The sequence below is a fragment of the Microtus ochrogaster genome (assembly GCF_000317375.1).
Source record: "Microtus ochrogaster isolate Prairie Vole_2 chromosome 14 unlocalized genomic scaffold, MicOch1.0 chr14_random_1, whole genome shotgun sequence".
NCBI lineage: Eukaryota > Metazoa > Chordata > Mammalia > Rodentia > Cricetidae > Microtus > Microtus ochrogaster.
This window is the reverse complement of record NW_004949096.1, coordinates 16,612,388-16,631,247: the sequence shown is the minus strand read 5'-3', so window position 1 is coordinate 16,631,247 and position 18,860 is coordinate 16,612,388. Positions and strand designations below refer to the sequence as shown.

General features: G+C 46.3%; 1 protein-coding gene across 4 annotated transcripts in view; it reads right to left on the bottom strand.

The window, feature by feature from the left end:
• Window positions 1-427: 427 nt before the first annotated feature.
• Window positions 428-18,860, bottom strand: part of Alkbh3 (alkB homolog 3, alpha-ketoglutaratedependent dioxygenase) — a 33,044-nt gene continuing 14,611 nt past the window's right edge. For all 4 annotated transcript variants that reach the window (XM_005364119.2, XM_013352616.2, XM_026787729.1 and 1 more), the window contains 3 exons: window positions 17,577-17,786; window positions 1,367-1,465; window positions 428-782 (listed from right to left, as the gene is read on the bottom strand). In XM_005364119.2, coding sequence (XP_005364176.1) covers window positions 663-782; window positions 1,367-1,465; window positions 17,577-17,786 — 429 coding nt within the window. In that variant the 3' untranslated portion in view covers window positions 428-662. The remainder of the gene's footprint in view (window positions 783-1,366; window positions 1,466-17,576; window positions 17,787-18,860) is intronic.

Below are 18,860 nucleotides of genomic sequence, written 5' to 3'. Positions count from 1 at the left end.
ATCCAGTTATTCGTCACTTCCAGGAGACAGTTGTCTTTCCAAGTAGGACTGCCTGGAGTGTAGACAGGAGCATGCTGCCTCCTTTCTTCAGAGGCCTGTAGCCTGAGTGTGCCCCGGGAAGACTGACAGCTGGGAGACCCAGCTGAATAAACAGGGCTCCTGACAGTGCAGGTTTCCATTACAATAACACAGGAGTCAAGGAAGACTTCAACACAGCCCCAAGAAGCCACCTCTGTTTGGGTTTCAGCAGCTGTCTGCCTGTGGAAGGCTCCAGAGTCGCTGACATGTATTTACAGTCTCCATTTGCTAACGTCATAAGGAACAAATATGTTCAGAGTTTTCCCAGAGGCACAAGATCATTTGTATTTCTTCAAATTAAAGGGGGGAAGGGCAGCAGGAAAGGGAATGATGGACCAAATCATCTGTGAGCACAGTTATAGCAGTGTTTTATTTGCCTAATGGTAGCCCTTGATTTAAAGATTTGTCTCAGAGTAACCGTTTCCTTCGTAGACATGCTGGCAACATGGCTCCCATCCAAAGGAGGAGGACCTGGGAAGCGAACTCCACAATTTCCAAACAGCCACATCACCAGAGTGCGTGGAGAAGCTTCTCAAAGTGCTTCCAGGAATGGGGGAGGGGCTGCTAGGTGCACAGTCCCCACCTCAGTGGCAACCCTGCGGACATGTCCCATCACCAGGTGCTCCTCTGGGGTCTGGATAAATGGTCCGGAAGGTTAGGTTTACTCGTGGTTCTCTGGAGTGGTATTCTTTGGGCACGCGGTGCTAAATGGAAATATTAATAGTTGTCCGGAATAAATACATGTGCATTTTTTTTAGTTCAACATGATTTACAACTTATTTATGAAGATATGGAAATAGCTCCATTTTATCCCTGTCTAAATGAGCAGGTGTTCTACAGTCCCGTGGGAAAAAGTCTCCTTCTCTGAAACAAAACTCCCTGATCCCTGGCAGCAAGGCATCTCTACCCTTTCTAATTGTGGCTTCTATCTAATGTGACTTCACCCACACTGACCTACAATAGTTGTTGTGTTATGAGGCCCAAGATGGCAGCCACTAAGATTTTTACAAGTAAATTCGTGCTAGTCACATTTGAAGTGGTCAACACACACAGTGGCCAGAGGCTGCAAAGGCAGCATGGACGTGGACCCCTCTATCACTACAAAAACCAAGCAGAAACTTCTGCTGAGGGGTCTGCTCTGACTGACCCCTTGGGTATGACATCACGTTATTGCTACTTGCTCAGTGTAAGTACTCACTTCCTCCCTATGTGTACTCTGAAACAGCTGCTCCTCAGTAGGGCAGAAGCTCCCTCCAGAGAGAAACTGGTGGTAGTTTCAAATCCTCACCTGCCAGTCGGCTTGTGTGGCTCCTTCCATGATTAGCAAGGTCCCGTGATCCAGTGGTATCTTCACTCTTTCCATGTATGTATAGTCTCCATTCTCTTCCTAGAAGACAGCAGCCATTCCACTCAAGTGTTCGTTTATATGGTCAAAAGCAAGAGAACCTGGAGGCAGTTCCTCCTCAGCCAGGCTGTGGGAGCTTGCTCTGTCCCTTGGCAGCCCCTTGGCCTTAAGGCAGCTAGCTATTTTCCTTCTCTACTCCTTAAGGTACTTATTTGTGACATGGGAAAGAAGATAAAAGTAGTAGCATTTGCTACACGGGGCCAGTCTGTGTCTTAGATGATGTGTGTGAAGGACTTGGGGACCCACAGCAGAAAGAACTGGGTAAGATAGTGGAAGTCACTGCTCCCCAGGATGTTCAGCCCATCCTGACCTAGGAGGGAGGTTCAGATTCACCTACCTCTGCTACACAGTGCTACATTACATACTGGGAAGAAATTGCCTTTGATCAAGGCATGCTTCACCTGGCAATAATATGCTAATTTACTAATTAGTAATTATTTTAAAACAATGTTTCTCAGCTCGTAATGCTGTGACCCTTTAATACAGTCCCTCATGTTGTGGTGACCCCCAACCATAAAATCATTTTGTAAAATATTTATTTATTTATTTTATTATGTATACAACATTCTGTCTGCGTGTATGCCTGCAGGCCAAAAGAGGGCACCAGATCTCATTACAGATGGTTGTGAGCCACCATGTGGTTGCTGGGAATTGAACTCAGGGCCTCTGGAAGAGCAGGCAATGCTCTTAACCGCTAAGCCATCTCTCCAGCCCTCCATAAAATCATTTTTTTTGCTGTTTATTAACTGTAATTTTGCTACTGTTATGATTTCTGATGGTCTTAGGTGACCCCTATGAAAGGACCGTTTGACCCAACCCCATAGGGTCGCAAGCCACAGGTGGAGAGCCACTGCTTTAGAACTAACCCCAGCTCTCCCTTTAGCTACTCTAGGTGTTTGGGAGATGTATTCTCAATAGCAGGAACTTCTCAAAGAAAGGTGTTCTGGCTTGACTTGGTCAGTGCTGTCAAAGCAGCCTGGCGTTTGATGTCTATGCTTTTGAGAACGGATCACAAATCCTGAGAGAGTTCAGCTCAGTGCCTTACACTTACAGCACACCTGCGAAAGAAGTCAACAGGTAGTTTGCTCCTCTTTAAAGCGCTGGTGCAGCGAACAGCTTCCTGGCTTCCTGGCTCAGTCACCAAGAGTAAGAGTCAGCCTGGGTGAGAATGGGACAGACCTGAGCTTTCTGCTTTCTTCACTTCCTGTGGGCAGAGACAATGGGCCCATCCGGCCATCTGCCTCCCTTCCATGCAGCGGTTCTGTTTGGGTTACTGCAGGGTTTACTGTAGTGCGAGTCTGTTTATGTTTATTACTGCAGGGGTCTTTCTGAGAACTTAACTGTTTACAATGATTTCCCCAGGAAAATCTAAAATCAAAACAATACTGAACTTGTACAAACAGTCTACGTTCCAGGGCCCAACCCTTGGCAGTGACTTTGTCAAGGACAGCCACAATTTTTACAGACAGAAGACATAAGCAATGTTTGAAACAACTTTCGATTGGTTGGCTGGTTTTGTGTGTCTGCCACCTTTTCTCTTCCAGGAATAAGTAAGCAGCAAACAATGACCTCTTGCTGCTCAGTCAAGCAGAGCGCACACTGGGAGTGGCCCTGCCCATGGAGGCCCATGCCCACCTCCACATTCACCTACACTTCAGAAGGTAAAAGTTGGTGCTTGGAAAAAGTATGCCAGACACAGGACATAAATGCCTTGCTAGAGAAAAGAAAGCAAAAGAGAGGGTCCATTCTTCATGACATCAGAGGGCTTCAAGGCTTAACATAGACTGAAAGGCAGGTCTGCTCAAGTTAAAACTTGGCTGGAGGCAGAAGGATCTCTCCTGCTCTCTATAGTATCAGTGTGTGTGTGTGTGTGTGTGTGTGTGTAGGGGGTGGGGAAGAGTCTACATGGCATGAATCTGTAACTGTATAGAACTATGATGAGAGCGAAATGACACTCAGAGAAAAGACTTCACACCACATAGGGCAATTCTGAACACCCATAACACTGCGGGGAGGTAGAGGTGCTGAGAGCAATGTGGGGGTTGGGAGTGCACACTATAATTCCATTTGGAACCATGAAGTTGACTGCATCTGAGGCAAAAGAGAATTCTGCATGCAAGAGGCCAGCACCAGTACTGACAGGAATGAGCTTAGCACATACGCTCTCCACTCGATACTCTATGATCTGAATTCTTCAAGGAGACAAAGTTTCAGGCATATTCTGAACACAATATTCAGCACAGCCACTAGCCACACCAAAAGACAGGTCCTTGAGGGTGAGCATTCACGTGGTGCTCAGCATGTGGTCAGAGAGGTAATACTGCTTCTTCCCTGCTTGTAATGTATCCCTCCTAACACCAGCGACTTATAAAATTATTCCTAATTGCAGGAGATGGGCAGTAATTAAGGCAAGTGTGGTGGTTTGAAAGAAAATAGCTCTTAAAGGAGTGGCACTATTGGGAGGTGTGGTCCTGTTGGAGGAAGTGTGTCACTGTGAGGGTGGGTTTTGACGTGTCTTTTGCTCAAGCTTCCCTCAGTGTGACTGTTGCCTGCAGGATGTAGGGCAACTCCAGCACCATGTCTACCTGCATGCCTCCATGCTCCCTGTCATGATGAAACTGTAAGTGAGCCACCCCAATTAAACGTTTTCTTTATAAGCATTGTAATGGTCACAATGTTTGTTCTGGGTGATTTGGGGAGCAGGGGCCTCACTATCAGAGAAGTTCGTTCATAGCTACCAATGGCTACATCACCTCTGTGACCCTCTGCTGTACCTAAGCAGGACAACAATGTGCAGCTTAAGATGAAAATGTCTATCCCTGCTATTAGCTAAAAGAAGCTTCCAGGCTAACAGTCCACCTATGGGGAGTGATTGGTGACTGTAGATGTTCTGAAGTTTTCCCACTTATTGTAACCTAATAAATAGAAGGAAAAGCCACAGGTTGCTTATTTTTCTACCCTCACTGAAGAGAACCCTCACTCTCCAAGTACAGCAGTTCATCTGGATGCTCAGGTCCTCTTTCCTAAGGAATGCTGGGGCTCTGCACATTTCTGCCCTCATCCTACGAAGGTGTCATCCTATTTACTTTCCTTAGGAAGATGGTACTTAGGGGGACATTCTGGTTATGTTCATTGCTATGTCATTGTTGACCACACAGACAAAAAACCAGGTCATTTCCTTCTCTTAAAAAGGTAATGCACAGTATGGAATTCAGATTTTTCAGGTAATCACCTCTTTCTTGTCCTAAAGGGTGTTAGAAATTTCAGCCATCATTACTTCAAAACCTTCACATTTTCTTATAATAATACATCATGACTCATGTTCTAACTTTTCAGCGTCAGTTTTGCCACTCACAGTTGGGGGAAGGGCTGTGTGCTGCTGTTGGTTAAAAACACTCGTACTAGGGCACATCAGTAGATGGATGCTAAGTGACGGAGGAAGTGCCAGTGACACGCAGACCAGAGTTCACACGCAGTGCTCCATCTATACATCACTTCTGCTTCTAATGGATGAGCACTTGGCTGTCTTTAAACAGTAAGAGTTCAAAAATGCTGCCATGTAATATTGCTTTTCACAGCATCTTCTTTTCTTGACACTCACAGATAACATTTGACCATCTGTGTGCCAGGCACTGTACCAGTGCTGGGCACAGTAGTGAAATTAATCTATTGTGAGACAGAGATTTTAATACCCCAGTGTTGCTGATCTGCTGCTGCTGCTCTTTGTAAAGGACTAAGAAAAGGTTACTCAAGCAGACTTGAGGCAAAGCATCACTAAACATAATACCTTGGGTAGAGTATTAAAGATGGAACATCTGGGCAAAGGTATGACCTTTAAGGTGCTTGAATATCATGCCAAACTGCTTCCTCCAAAAGCTTCTGGCAGTTGGTAATTCTAGGAGGAAAACATGGCACTACTGATCTTCTGGTGAAGACTACCCATTGCTGGTGGTGGGGAATGAGGACAGGGACAACACAAGGAAGCAGCCAGCTCCACATTCCCCATGTGCACACCGCTGTCGCCTCCCCCACTGCAATCTCTGTCCGCTATGCTGTGGGGTTAACACTTTCTAACTCATCGTGACCGCAGACACTGAGCTGGCAAACCGTTCACCTCGGCATAAGTGTGGCAGGTACTGTCCTTGTACCCTTCTGTCTTTTAACTATTGTTTGATGTCGGATAGTTCAAGAGTTTCTGGTCATGACTCAACTGACCTTTCTTTGGCCTCTTTCATGGATTTTATGCTTAGAAAGGCTTTTTCCATCCTGAGGAAAGTTAAAATATACAACTGCATTTCCTTAGGGGAAAAAAAAGAGCTCACATTTTTAGACTTAACTCTTTAAACTGCATTTTTGTTTTGTGAGCTTTTGTTTGTTTTCCATGCTTTTGGAGTTGGGGAAAAGGGGCAAGGTTTCATTCATGGCAGGCAAGCACCCTACCACTGAATTACCCACTAGATCCAATGTTTCTCATAACAATATCCAAGTACTGAATGGAAGGTTTCCTGCTAGGCTTGAAGACAGGTTTAACCATGCTGGTAGCATGGTGGAGGTGGGCATGTCGGGCACTACATACATCACACACAGCCATCACTAATCCTCAATGCGAACCCACAGGGAAGTTCTATCCATTTCTCATAAGCTCGGGGAACTAGAATGAAAAGCTGGCAGGAGGCAGGGCAGGAGGTGGGCACAGACCTGTGAGTGCCCAAGCCCACGATCACATCCCTCACAGCTTTCACATGGTGAGCTCCTATCCACACTGCCTCCTCATGACATGGCATGTTCACCTTACAGGAGGGAGCCAGCACCTTCGAGGAACATAAAAGACAGATGCAGCCAGGGGTGACAGAGCGGACAGTGGGGACCCAGAGGAGCCCAGTGTCTGCAAATTGGGGTGAATGCTGATGCGGAGCAGCCTCTCTCACTGTTGCCCAGCGCTGGCTCATCCTCTGGCTTTTCTGGGGAAGAAGCTAAGTGGGGATTTTATATGAAATCTCCAGTTGGAAACATGGGCAGTTAATTTAGTCTCTTTAAATACACTGAAGGCCACACCTAGCTCAAGGTCTTCTCAGCGAGCTGCTGTAAGACCTCAACCTAACTGTCCTGCTTCAACACCAGTTGGCCTGGCTAGTCTGTAGCCTCCCAGAGCCAGCTGTCATTGCTGCTCTTCCTTGACCCCTTTCCCCGTGCCACACTCTACTCTGTCTTCAGATATATATCGCTGTCTCCCCCACAGCAGAAAAGGCTTCCCAGTGTGTGCTGGGCTAACAGCAGAACGTCTGGTACTCTACATCTCTCTGAGCCCCCGAAGAGCAATTAAAAAAAAAAACTCTCACTTGTTACTAGGACCCTAATGAAAACAAGACACAAATGAGCAGAAAGGGCAGTCAAGGTAAGCGCCTGCTACCTTCTTCTCCTGTCCCAAGCTCACAGGACGCACCGGGCACATGGCAATCACTAGTTAGCACACTGGAGGCATCAGAGGAGACTCACAGGCTACAGCGGCCTTGGAAGTCCAGACAGTACTTAACAAGGAGGTATCAAGCATGCCTAAAAGGCAGGCAGATAATTCAGGAGAACAGAGACCCACATAAGGAATCATGGGAACACTGTGCAGGCCAGGTGTAGATAATGTGCACTCCTGACAGCCTGGTTGTGGGTTCCTTCCTGCTCATTTGTCCTAGCAGCAGCAATGGCCTTTTCTGAGCTATTAAACCAAATGACAGAAACAGCTCAAGGTCAGCTCTGAGCTCCTTTCCCTCTGTTCTCTTGTCTTGGAAATGACAAATCCCACTGCTTTAGTACTCATTAGTAAACTATTACTAAGTTCAGCAGTTTCTAAGCCATCCTGCAATAAGGTGACGCTATGTCTGTCATCACCTTATTTGTACAACGAGGACAGTAACAGCAATAACTTGAGATTCAGGAAAGAAGGGCAAAACTTTTAGATTGTGGCCCTGTAGACGGGCAACATGATAAATGACATTTGTTATCAGAGCTTCATCCGGTGGAACTCACGATCTGGATGACGTCTCTGACAACTGAAGCCACGTAATGGCCTACTTTACATGTGTAAGTTCCAGGCATCATAAACCTAGCATGCAGGACAAGAATTCCTGGGGCTAGAGATTAAGAACACTTGACGCTCTTGCAGAGAACCTAGGTTAGGTTCCCTGACACCCACATGATGGCTCACAACTGCCTATAACTCAAGTTTCAGGGGACCCTATGCCCTCCTCTGACCTATATAGGCCTGGCATGCCAGTGGCATGCGCACATACATGCAGACACTCAAAACACAAAAATAAATCTTGAAAGGACCTCTTTACAAAAGGATAAAATCGAATCAAGAAATCTTTCTTATACCACCTGAGTTAACAGCAGCACCTCCATCCACCAAGGAAAAAAGCCAAAACCATGGGAGCCATTCCTGATTCTTGCACCCACATCTGAAACACTGGCAAGTTCTGCTGCTTTATCTCTCCAAACATCCCTCAAATCTACTCTCTCCTCCTCCCACGGCATCTGGTTCAAGTTAGCCTCCCGTTGGGTCTACTGCTTCCCAGGTAGTCTATCTACTGCTATTGCCTGCCCCACTGTTATCCACACAGAGCCACAGTTATCTTTAAACATGGGAACAGATCATGTCCCAACCTGCACTGATTCCCACTGTGCACAGAGTAAAACCCACAGTCCTTCCAATTGTACAGCTCCTGGGACTTCCATCTTTCTCCTGCTCAGTGTCATATCCCCAGAGCTAAGCACAGTGCCCAACACACAGTAAGTACTAAGTTAATACCTGGTTGGTGGGGAGGAGAAAGTTGGAAATGCCACCACTCCTAAAATTACTATCTGGCATTGGGGCAATGGGCAGAGGATGATACAGAATGGGGCTGAGAGCACCCAGGGAAAGGCAGTTTTGGGCATTTGGATATGTAGTAAAAGAGCCTGGGATGAAGATGTCACCAGGAGATGGATGAAATCTTTAGACATTTCAATGAAGAACTAGCAGCAAGATAGGGCGGAGGATGGTGCATGCCAGCGTGCCAGCTCAAGTCTTAGGCTACATGGCAAGATCATGTTTTAGAAAAGAAAGAAAAAAAGGAGAAGGAAAGAGTGAGAGAAGAAAAGGAGGAAAGAAAAAAAAAGGAACCAGAAAGCCAGGACAGTGGCATAGTAACTATAGTCTTTTTGGGGGCGGCCGGGGGGGCGGTGGTGTTTAAGACAGGGTTTCTCTGTGTATCTTTGGCTGTCCTGGAACTCACTCTGTTGACCAGGCTGGCCTCAAACTCACAGAGATCCGCCTGCCTCTGCCTCCCAAGTGCTGGGATTAAAGGCGTATGTCATCATGCCCAGCTGTAACTATAGTCTTAACAGTCTAAAAAGCTGAAGAACGGGGACTGAGAGTTCAAGGCCAGCTTGGGCAATATTTTATCAAAAAAGAAAAATAAGAATTCAGATCATTTAGACACTGATTTGATGAGAAACAGGGAGCAAAGAACTAAAAATAGCATTAACCTGGCCAAGAAATTAGTGACACAATCAACAGAAATGGATTTCTATGCAGTGCATTGTTGGGGTTTTTTTTGTTTTTTTGTTTTTTTTAGAAAATAATGACTCAAACTTTAAGGCTGAATTCGGAACTTCCATGTGCTATTATGAAGTAGAAACATCTCACAAATGCAGAGAAAGTGATAGCAGAACCTGGGATGAGAGATTGAGAAGTCGTTCTCCAAAGCTCAGTCGAGGCATGAGATCTGAGGACCTATTTGTTTGCTTATTGCTGCTTAATCAAATCAGTGCTGTGCACTGGGACACAGTGACAAGACAGAGGCCTCCCCATGTGGCATTTATAAAGCAGGAGAAAGATACAGAACCAAAGATAAGCTCTAACATCCTTATTTAATCCATCTTAGAATGTCAAGAAAAACCCCAAAGGAGATAAGAAGTAACGAAGAAGGTACATGACTAATCCAGAGAGGACAAGATTGTAGAAGCCAGTAAAAAAAAGACATGGAGTTTCACACCGCACAAGGTGGACAGCACGGAGCAGCAGTGCGTGAGGAGAGGACAGCTGGGGAGAAGCAGTGCTTTTGGCTTTAGATAACGGCATCCACACACTTCTAACAGAGTAGGGCAGGGGAGCAGATGTTTCAAGAGGGACGGCACAGACAGTTCATTCCAACCAACTTTACCTCACTTCTCTCTTCTTTCTTTTATAACCTCCCCCTTTCTCATTTGGAATTTTCTGTGTGTACAAGCGCATAGCCACACAGGTGTATGTGGAAGTCAGAGGTCAGTTTTCAGCTTTCGCCGTATTGAGACAGTCTCTGTATCTGTATTGCTGTCTAGTTTCAGTCATTTCACTCCACGCTAGCTGGCACATGAGCTCGCCTCCCACCTCTGGAATCTGGGGACTGCAGATGTGCATCACTGCATTCTAAAGACAAGCTCAAGTTGTCTGCTGGTCAACCATCTGGTTGGTTTAACTTGCATGTTTGCTCTTTTGCTCCCCTCCCCAACAGCCAACTCTCTGCCCCACGAGGGGCAGTGTTGGGGGAATTAGTCCAAGGGCCCTGAAGTACTCTACCACTCAGCTACACCTCCATCCTTAAATCTGTGCTTCATAACCAAGAGCAGCCAAGGCGCTGGAACATGGACAGAAGCAAGTAGAGCTTCCCCAACACGACAGCAGATATAATGGAGGCCCCACCCCTACCAGCTCTCTGGTAAAACTTTTGCTAAGTATACTAAAAGCTGCTGCTCCTTTTTTTTCCCCCAATCTGCAATATTTTAAACAGTAAATGCAGCTACCTATGTGCTAAGGCCATATGTCCCCCTTTTGGCCTACCTCCCAATACATGGCTATGCCAATAAAGGCCCTTTCGTCAACAATACCATTCCATTGCAGCTGGTTTCCCTACAGTGTTTCTATTACCTGTGAGCACCTGGCTGGCATTGACACTGCATCATGGGTCAGGCACACCAGCAGCAATACTGAATGCAGTGGTGAAAAGGGACCCCACAAAGACATCTCTGCAGTCATTCTGCTCACTCACCTCACAAAGGACAGTATCCTGGCATTGATCCGAAGCACACTACTTTAAAAACAGAAGCAGCCCCTCTGAGATGAGATCTGAAAAAGCAGAGCTTTGGACCACAGAGTTCAGTGGTTCAAAACCAACCATTTGAAGTTCTCTTGCTACATACAAATGTCTGGAATTTTAGCAAATTTTTTCTTGGTTTTTGGCATTCGTTAGGTTTGAAGGGTTCTGGAGAGTAAGTGAGAAAAGTAAGCAGAAAGGGCATGTGGGTGCGACCAGTTACCCCACTCCAGGCACTGATCTTGCGGGACCACATCAGTGCCTTGATGGCTCACAAGACAGTCTGGCGGCCCGAGCAGTCCTTGGCTGCAGCACAGTTCTTTGTAGGCAACAAAGCAGAACACTGCAGCCCACACCAGCAGGCAGATCCCTGGCCTTCCTCCTCAACCAGCCGTGCTAGAAGGGAAGCATTCGCTGATGGTGTTTACTATTCACATTTATTGTTGGCACAGTCCTGGGGGTTGGGTGGGGCAGGCAGTTATGGAACTGAAGCAACAGCAAGCCCAGCTTTTCACTCAGAGCTGTAGCCACTCGAGCTACTGGATGTTGCCTGGAAATCTGAAGTTAGTGATGAGGATGCTGTTTTCAGTGACACACACTTCCTAGAGATACAGTCCAAAGGAAGTGCTATCATGAAAGAGCACAGCCCAGAAACAGCCTTCGTCCTCTGAGAGCAGGAAAGCACACAGCTGCCCGGCATGCAGCTGACCACACCACTCCAGAGGTGACCCACCAATAGCAGAGTGCTCGTCCGCCCGGCATGCAGCTGACCACACCACTCCAGAGGTGACCCACCAATAGCAGAGTGCTCGTCCAGGCTATTCCTGGGCATGACCTGACCACACACACCTCACACTTCCTCCTGCGCCTTCCATCACATCCTCTGGCATTCCTGTTCACAAAGAGAAAGGCTGCCTACATCCTCAACCTGAAGGGACCCTCTTCCTCCTCATCCTAACTGAGACCTAGCAGTCTCCAGAAACACAAACATCCCCTGAAGCCCTCTCATAAAGGAAATGGTCACCTCTTAATCTAGTAAGGGTAGAGCACCCCCCACACACACCTGTGGACCACTGCTGCAATATCTCCTTAACATTCCTGCTCCCTCCAGCTCAAGTTTGCTCTCCTCTGTCTTTTTCCCCTTGGCCCCAGCTGTAAACAACGTCTAATAGGCTCCTCATTGGCCTTGCTCCTTCTAGCTTGGGCTCCACATAAGAAAAGCACTGACCATTTACAGCATTCACCCAGAACAAGTTCTGTCCCACACGTTCATTGCCCTCTTCATGAAGTTCCCAAGAGTCTGCTGGATCCAACCCTGCCCATCTCCCTTCTCTTCACCTACTGTGCTTCTCATGCTGGCTCACTGTGCCCCAGGATGGGACTTCCTATCTCTTCCAAAACACTAAGTCCCTTTCTCCTAAGTTATACAGCCATCCTCCAAGAAAGAATCACCAGAACCCTCAGGAACAGAACAGTATTAGAGTATTGCAAATGGTAGGAAAAAACTCTACTGCTCTGATAAGGCTTGAAGGACAAATTTGCTGGCAAACTTCATGCTTAACAATGGCATACATGGAAATACAATAAATTATTTTGGAAAACATGGTTTTAAACCCAGGAGTACAGAAGAGGAGATGACTGATAAAGCATGAGATACCAAGTCTGGATCCCCATTATCCATAGAAAAAGCTGGGCATGGCACCATGTGACTGCAATCTCAGCACTGGGGAGGCAGAGACAGAAGGATTCCCTGGGGTTTGTTAATCACAGTCCGGCTGAATCAGTGAGTTTGTGTTCAGTGGGAAACAGTGTCTCAAAAGATAAGGTGAAGAGCAATCAATGAAGTCACCCAGAGTCAACCTCTGTTTTCTCCACACATATACAGACACCCTTCCCCAACACTAAAAACCAAACCAAACTACTAAACCTAGGGTTGGCAAGATGGCTCCTATCATCCAGCCTGATGATATGAGTTTGATTCCCAGGACCCACATGGTGGAAAGAAGAGAACCAACACACTCCTAAAAGTTGCCACCGATCTCACATGCCCTGACACATACACATATTACTGACATACACACACACATGCATATGAATGTAAATGAAAAGAAAACCTCTAAATCACTTCACTGGGCATGGTGGCATACCTATAATCAAACACACAGAAAGCTGAAGCAGGAAGATCCAAAATTCAACCTGGGCTACACAGTGAGAGGCTTTACAGATAAACAAGCAAAAGAAAAACTTGGGAAATAGTTATTTCCAAAACATATCAGGGCACAAATTGTGGCTGAGGCAAGGTCCCAAGGAAGCAAATGATAATTCCAAGTCTTCCAGAGCTTCAAGTCTGAAGGTAATGTATCAAGTCCTGCAGGGCAATGCTTCTTTCTTTACTCACCCTCCCAGGCACCTTTCTCTTCCCACTCCCGCCCTCCAAGGAGTTCAAAGCCCCTCACTATTTCTGAGCGGTGGCTGCCCCGTTCTCGGAGTCCCACTAGACTCTCACCACGTTCACTTTTTTAAGCTCCAGCACAGCATTTAGAGTGGCTCAAATCCACTGACTACTCCAACAGCCCTCTTGGAAAGGCATTTCAATGATTCCCTTGAACTTCCTTTCACTGGATAGTGTTTGAGAAGAACACGGTCATCAGGGCAGACGCCTGGGCGGTGATCAGCTATAATGCCAGCCCCTGGGGGGAGGCTAACTGTGAGCCTGAGGCCAGGGGAGTTAAAACCAGCAAGATTCTGTCTCAAAACAATTAAAAGGACAGATGATGATAACTAAAAACTGTAGCAGAGGGGGCCACTGCCTGCAGTGGAGGCTTAGTCACTAACTTTGAATGCCACACAGTTCCAGGCTGTCCACTTCCAAGGTTAAGCAACTCAGTGCTATAACATCTTAGATCTCAATATCTTCCTTATTTTCTAACGCTCTGGAAAAAAAAAATCAATATTTACGATCAAGATGACTTTTTAATTCTCCAGTATTCCCAGGAGTGAGTATATTATAAATCATTTAGTGAAGTGTGTTCTCAGAGACTCTACCATTAGTCTTGCTTTTGCAGCCACCCCCTCTGCTGTGAGGCACACCCTTCTTCCTTGCCGGGAAAAGGAATGGCCAGAGAGATGCCTCTTTTGCCTCAACTCAATCATCTCAATGTGGAGAGAAACCCCTCCTACAGGCACGATTCAGCTGATCAGGAAAAGAGCTCATCCAAGGTAATTTGCTACAAAAACAAGGCTTTTGGCATCTAACCCTCCAGTGCATCACAAACTTCCTGCTATTATCTAATAACCCCCCAGCCATCACCGTTTCCACGGTAACCGACAGAGAAATAGCAGCCTGCCAAGTGCCTTTTGTAGCTCCTTTTCTAGTTTACTCTTCTGTATAGAATTAGTTAGATGGGGAAAGAACCAGGCTAATCTTTGCAAACAGGAACATGATGTAGTCTGGAAAGTACAACTGGGCTCTGGATAAGTAGTGCAGAAAGGCTTTCAGAAACCCACTCTGATAGGGTACAAAAGGTCTTTTACCGTGGATTTGGTAATTTTTCCCTCATCTTTGGACAGGGCAGGCTGGTAATGGCCAGTTTATGATTTAACCCACACCAAAGGAAGGGACAGGATGCAGAACAAGACCAACAAAGACTATTGTGCCCTTGTACCTTACTGCCACTAGAGGAAAAATCAGAGTCAAACTCCACAGGCTGGGAGCAGAGGACAGTGAAGGAAGGATGGGCACCCTGTTCTTCCATGTTTAATCCTGAAGGCATGGGCTCCACAAATCAGAGGGTATGTAGGGACCAGAGATCTCCTTCCATGTCAGCAAGAGAGAAACTGTTTGAAATAATGTGTAGAACATGGGGCAGCTTTCAGAAGATCAGTAGCCAGGCTGATCTAGGTACCAGACTGCAAAGCAAGCAGCTGTTACAGGGGTGGAAGAGTCTGAATTTGTTATGAAAAAAACAATTCTCTTTCTGGGCACAGTGGCAAATGCAATTACAGCACTGGAAAGATAGAGGTAGGAGGATCAAAAGTTCAAGGCCATCTTTGTTACACGAGATCCTGTCTCAAACAAACAAACATACAAGAAGTCTTCGAAAGTAGCCCCCAAAGGCCTCTGTCTCAAAATTCCACACATAGGTGAAACACAAAAAAATCTCTTGGCTTTTATTTGCTTCAGATGAGAAAGCAAATCAATGACAGCTCTCATCCGATAGGTCAAAGCTAAGAGGAGTGTTGAAAACTCCCTCCTACAGCCACCTTGCTGGCAGACAGGAAAATTACAACAGTAGTGACACTGAGAGACAGGTCCTAAGAGTACTGCAAGTCAGACTCCACGTGCCACACAGAAGAGTGACTTATCCTGTTTAACTTTGGGTTGTGAGTCATGAGTCTTATTCTCTGAGCCACCACCTGAATTTAGACAGAAAAGTAGACAAAGATTTGAATAGCTGGCTCCCTTGAATCCTTCAGGAAAAGGCGTATTTGCAATCAGATGTATGCCCTGAGAAATATTTCCATGGCTGTCAACTCAAAGTAAGGCTTCTGCATTTGGTTACTTTTATGGGCTCCAGAGTTTTGGAATCTGTTAATGAAGTCTGAGTGAGTCCTCCAAAGTTTAAACATGTGCTGTGTTTACTCAAGTGGAACTTCTAGGCTGTAATCACCAATGTGTGATTATAATCTCGAACACAATAACACTCAGCTTCTCCATCTTAAACAAAAGTCAAAATTGAGAGTATGTACAAGAATTATGCCAAATTCAATCCCAGTTGAAATGAGGCCAGAAGTCAAAACTTACTAGAGCCAGTAACCTGGGGTACTGACTGTTTATGTTTCTTCCCAAACTCATTTCCGCAGCCAACTTTATTTCAAGACTTCAGATAAATTTTCTCACTTATGAGATGTATTATGTTCCATTAACTCAGCTGGCACAGTTGGAGTCCAGGGACACCGAGGGGACTTGATCTCTCCCATCACTCCAAGACCTATGCTTTCTCCAGGTTCCTGAGAACAGACTTCAGGAAGCCTAAGGAGGCAGCCTCAGTGTGGGCAGTGTCTCTTAAACAGAGATTTGTTGCACACGGCCACACCCAGAAACAACGCTGTATGTGTTTGTTGTGTTTGCCGACCAACCTACAAGGTAACAAATTACTACCAAGACGGAGTTCTAGGCCACCATGTGCTGGGCTTTTGCTTGGTTTGTTTGTGGTGCTGATAGAACCGGGGCCTTGCTCATGTGCTCTGAGCTACAGCCCTAGGCCCCGAGACAGGTCTTCCTATGAGAGAATGAGGAGCCCTGTGCTGGGAGGGCGACAGTCAGGGTGTTTCTGGGCACCAAGGCACTGTTAATGTTTAGCAGTTGGGAGCCACATGTACACTGAAACTAACTACCCAGAAAGCATACTTTGGAGATTCTTAAGTTCTCACCTATACATAGGCCCCTAATTTTTTTCATAAAGGGGTGGTGCTGAATGTATGTGGGCAAACAAACAGTCACTGAAACACTTGGCAACAAAGCAAGTAACTGTGAAGAACCAAACAGAGGGTGACACCAAAGCTTCCAATATGAGAGCGAGGGGAGCTGCATCTCCCCTACAGCTACACTTGCAGCCCAGGACCCACCGGGAAAGGGGATGGGGCCCACCGTCTGCTTGAGAAGAGGGTCTGAAAAGCCATCAGGCACATAGTGCTCCCCCGCTATCTCTAATATCAGAGTCTTACACAGGCAAGAAGAACTTTTCATATGTGCCCCTGGGATCCAAGCGCGGGCCCATGTATAGAAGTGTAACCATGTATAAAAGACACCAACAAAGGCCAGATATTTGGTGCTCAACTCACACTCCCTAGTCCCCAAGAAGGCTGCTCCCTAGTCGTCGAGAAGACTGCTGGAGAATATGGTCATGGTTCTTACCCTGGTGACTGAGAATGCTCTACCAACAACAAGCAAAGTTTATTTAGGTGGGAACCAAACTGAAGCAAAATTGATCAATGGAAATGATACCAACAATTGGAGTTTGATGTTATATGTGCCAAGTAACTCAGTATGCTATAAAACAGCATGCCTGGAAACCCAATGGCACTGCAGCCTGCATGGCCTGTTAACTGCATTCTTACAGAAGTATCTAATGCAGAGGAGACAGGAGCTCTGAGCAAGTCAGGAGGACTGAATTAGGTCATAATCAAAACACAGCCTGCTGGCCTTCCACACTGATGGGGCCTGATTTAATGATGCGAGCTGAATAGCCGGAACTCTGGAATCAGAATGACTTAGTGAGTTTCCTCTCTTGGAGTTTCTTCTAGTTTTCTTTCTTTGTTCTAAGGTTCCCTTTTGATTCAAAACATTAGGGCAGGACTTGAGGATCAGTAGTTATGAATCTTTCTAATGTCATGTAATCTACATGAGAACTAGGGTGAAAACTGAAATTAAAGTTAGTTTAGTCACTACTTTCCAGCCTCAACTTAGGCACACTACTGCCTGAGAATCTGGGTTGAGCTTCCTCTCGCTCAAGAAGTCACAGGCTCACACACCCTTTCAGAAGAAGACTAGAAGACAATGAGGATTTGCATGATGCTCCCTCCCAGAACAGAGGTATGCCACACAGTCAATTCAGGGCCTCTTTCTGGAGTTTCTGGAGTCTCCCTAACTCCGAGTCACCCTTCTGTGACTCTTCACACACAGCATGAGAAACAGGTGCAAGCCCTCAGATGCTTTGCATAGGACTGGGACTGTCCCTCCTTTCCAGCAGTGGCACTGGGCCCACAGGACCTGGTGAAGGGGACAATTCCTGCTGGATAAGCAAATGCACGAGTGGGTACTTTGGAAGCCACACATTTGGAGGAGGCAATCAAATGAAAATGTTTCACCAATGTTACGTACTCCTACTCCTAATCCCAGAAAGGGCGGATTTTAGGAGGTCTGGGTTCTTCACCCATTAGGAGGTAAGGGAGGAAAACACATGTTTAAGGCAGAGAATACTTACAGGTGGGGGTTTCTTCCTCATCTCAAAAGTCCGAGTGGCACCAAAACTAAGTGACGCAATGACCGGGCGGCTCCCCAGCGAGGGTTCGTCATCACTGTGCCAGTCCACACTGTCCTTCTCGTCCCGGTAAAGATTGCACAGCAAGGAGTTGAAGGTGTGGCCAGTGTTCTCCTCAATGCGGCTCTTCAGAGTGCACAGCACAGGATGCCACTGGCAGCAAGCCGAAGCAAGTGCAGGGACAGGCACACAAGGCACAGTAGGCAGGCATGGGAGAACAGAAAAAAAAGGCAAAATGAGCCAAGCTCTGAGCAGGGCAATGCAATAAACAGAAGGCAGAAGAGTAGAGTAGTCTCCTCCCTCCGTCTCCATGCTGAAGCAAGTCAACCTCCTCCACTGGAGTAGGAAAGCACTAACTCTGAAGGCTGGAGCCTGTCCACCCTCTCGTCTCTCGCATCCTCACAAAGTGGCCAACGCCAACACGCTCAGGGTGGCTCTGGAAAGGCAGTGCCGTGCTAAGTGGAGCAGCGAAGTGACAGCCAGTGAGCCACACACTCAGGCTCAAGTGAAGAACAGGAGTGCTCTCAACTGGTGCCTTCCATCCATCTTATTCCTATTTTAGTCTCAACAATAGATTTGCTTTCTTGAAAAATAATTACTATTTAGAGTAGCTAGCTTCCTAAAAAACAGAACCCAAATCTTTGGCATGGTGGTGTAAGCCAGTAATCTTAGCATTCGGGAGGCTGAGGCAAGCTTGAGGCCATCCTGGTCTAGACTATACCAACAATCATAAGTGGTCCTTTTCTTTTCTCTAGAATGGGACCCAGAGCACACTCTTAGAACTGTAAAGTTACAGACTTAACCATACTGTGATGTAGTTTGCAGTGTGGCCACGTACACAGGAAGTTATGAACATCAGTCACAGGCTGTGTGCACTGGCTCCATGAGAGCTCTGTGTCTTACTAAATCTCAAGAGCCCAGCACACACTTTAGGACAGTAGCTTTCAACCTTTACACTACCAAAATGATTGATGTCCTCACTTTACTGTTGTTGATGGAGCTAGGAGCTCACTATGTAGCTCTGGTTGGCCTGGAACTTGCTATGTAGATCAGGCTGATCTTGAACTCACAGAGATCTGCCTGCCTCTTCCTCCCAAGTGCTGAGATTAAAGGTGTGCACCACCACACCCAGTCTGAGCCTTCATTCTTTTAGGTTATAGTTATTGATATTTACTATATTAAAATTAAAGCTGAACTGAGAGTGGTGGTACATGCTATAAAGCCGGG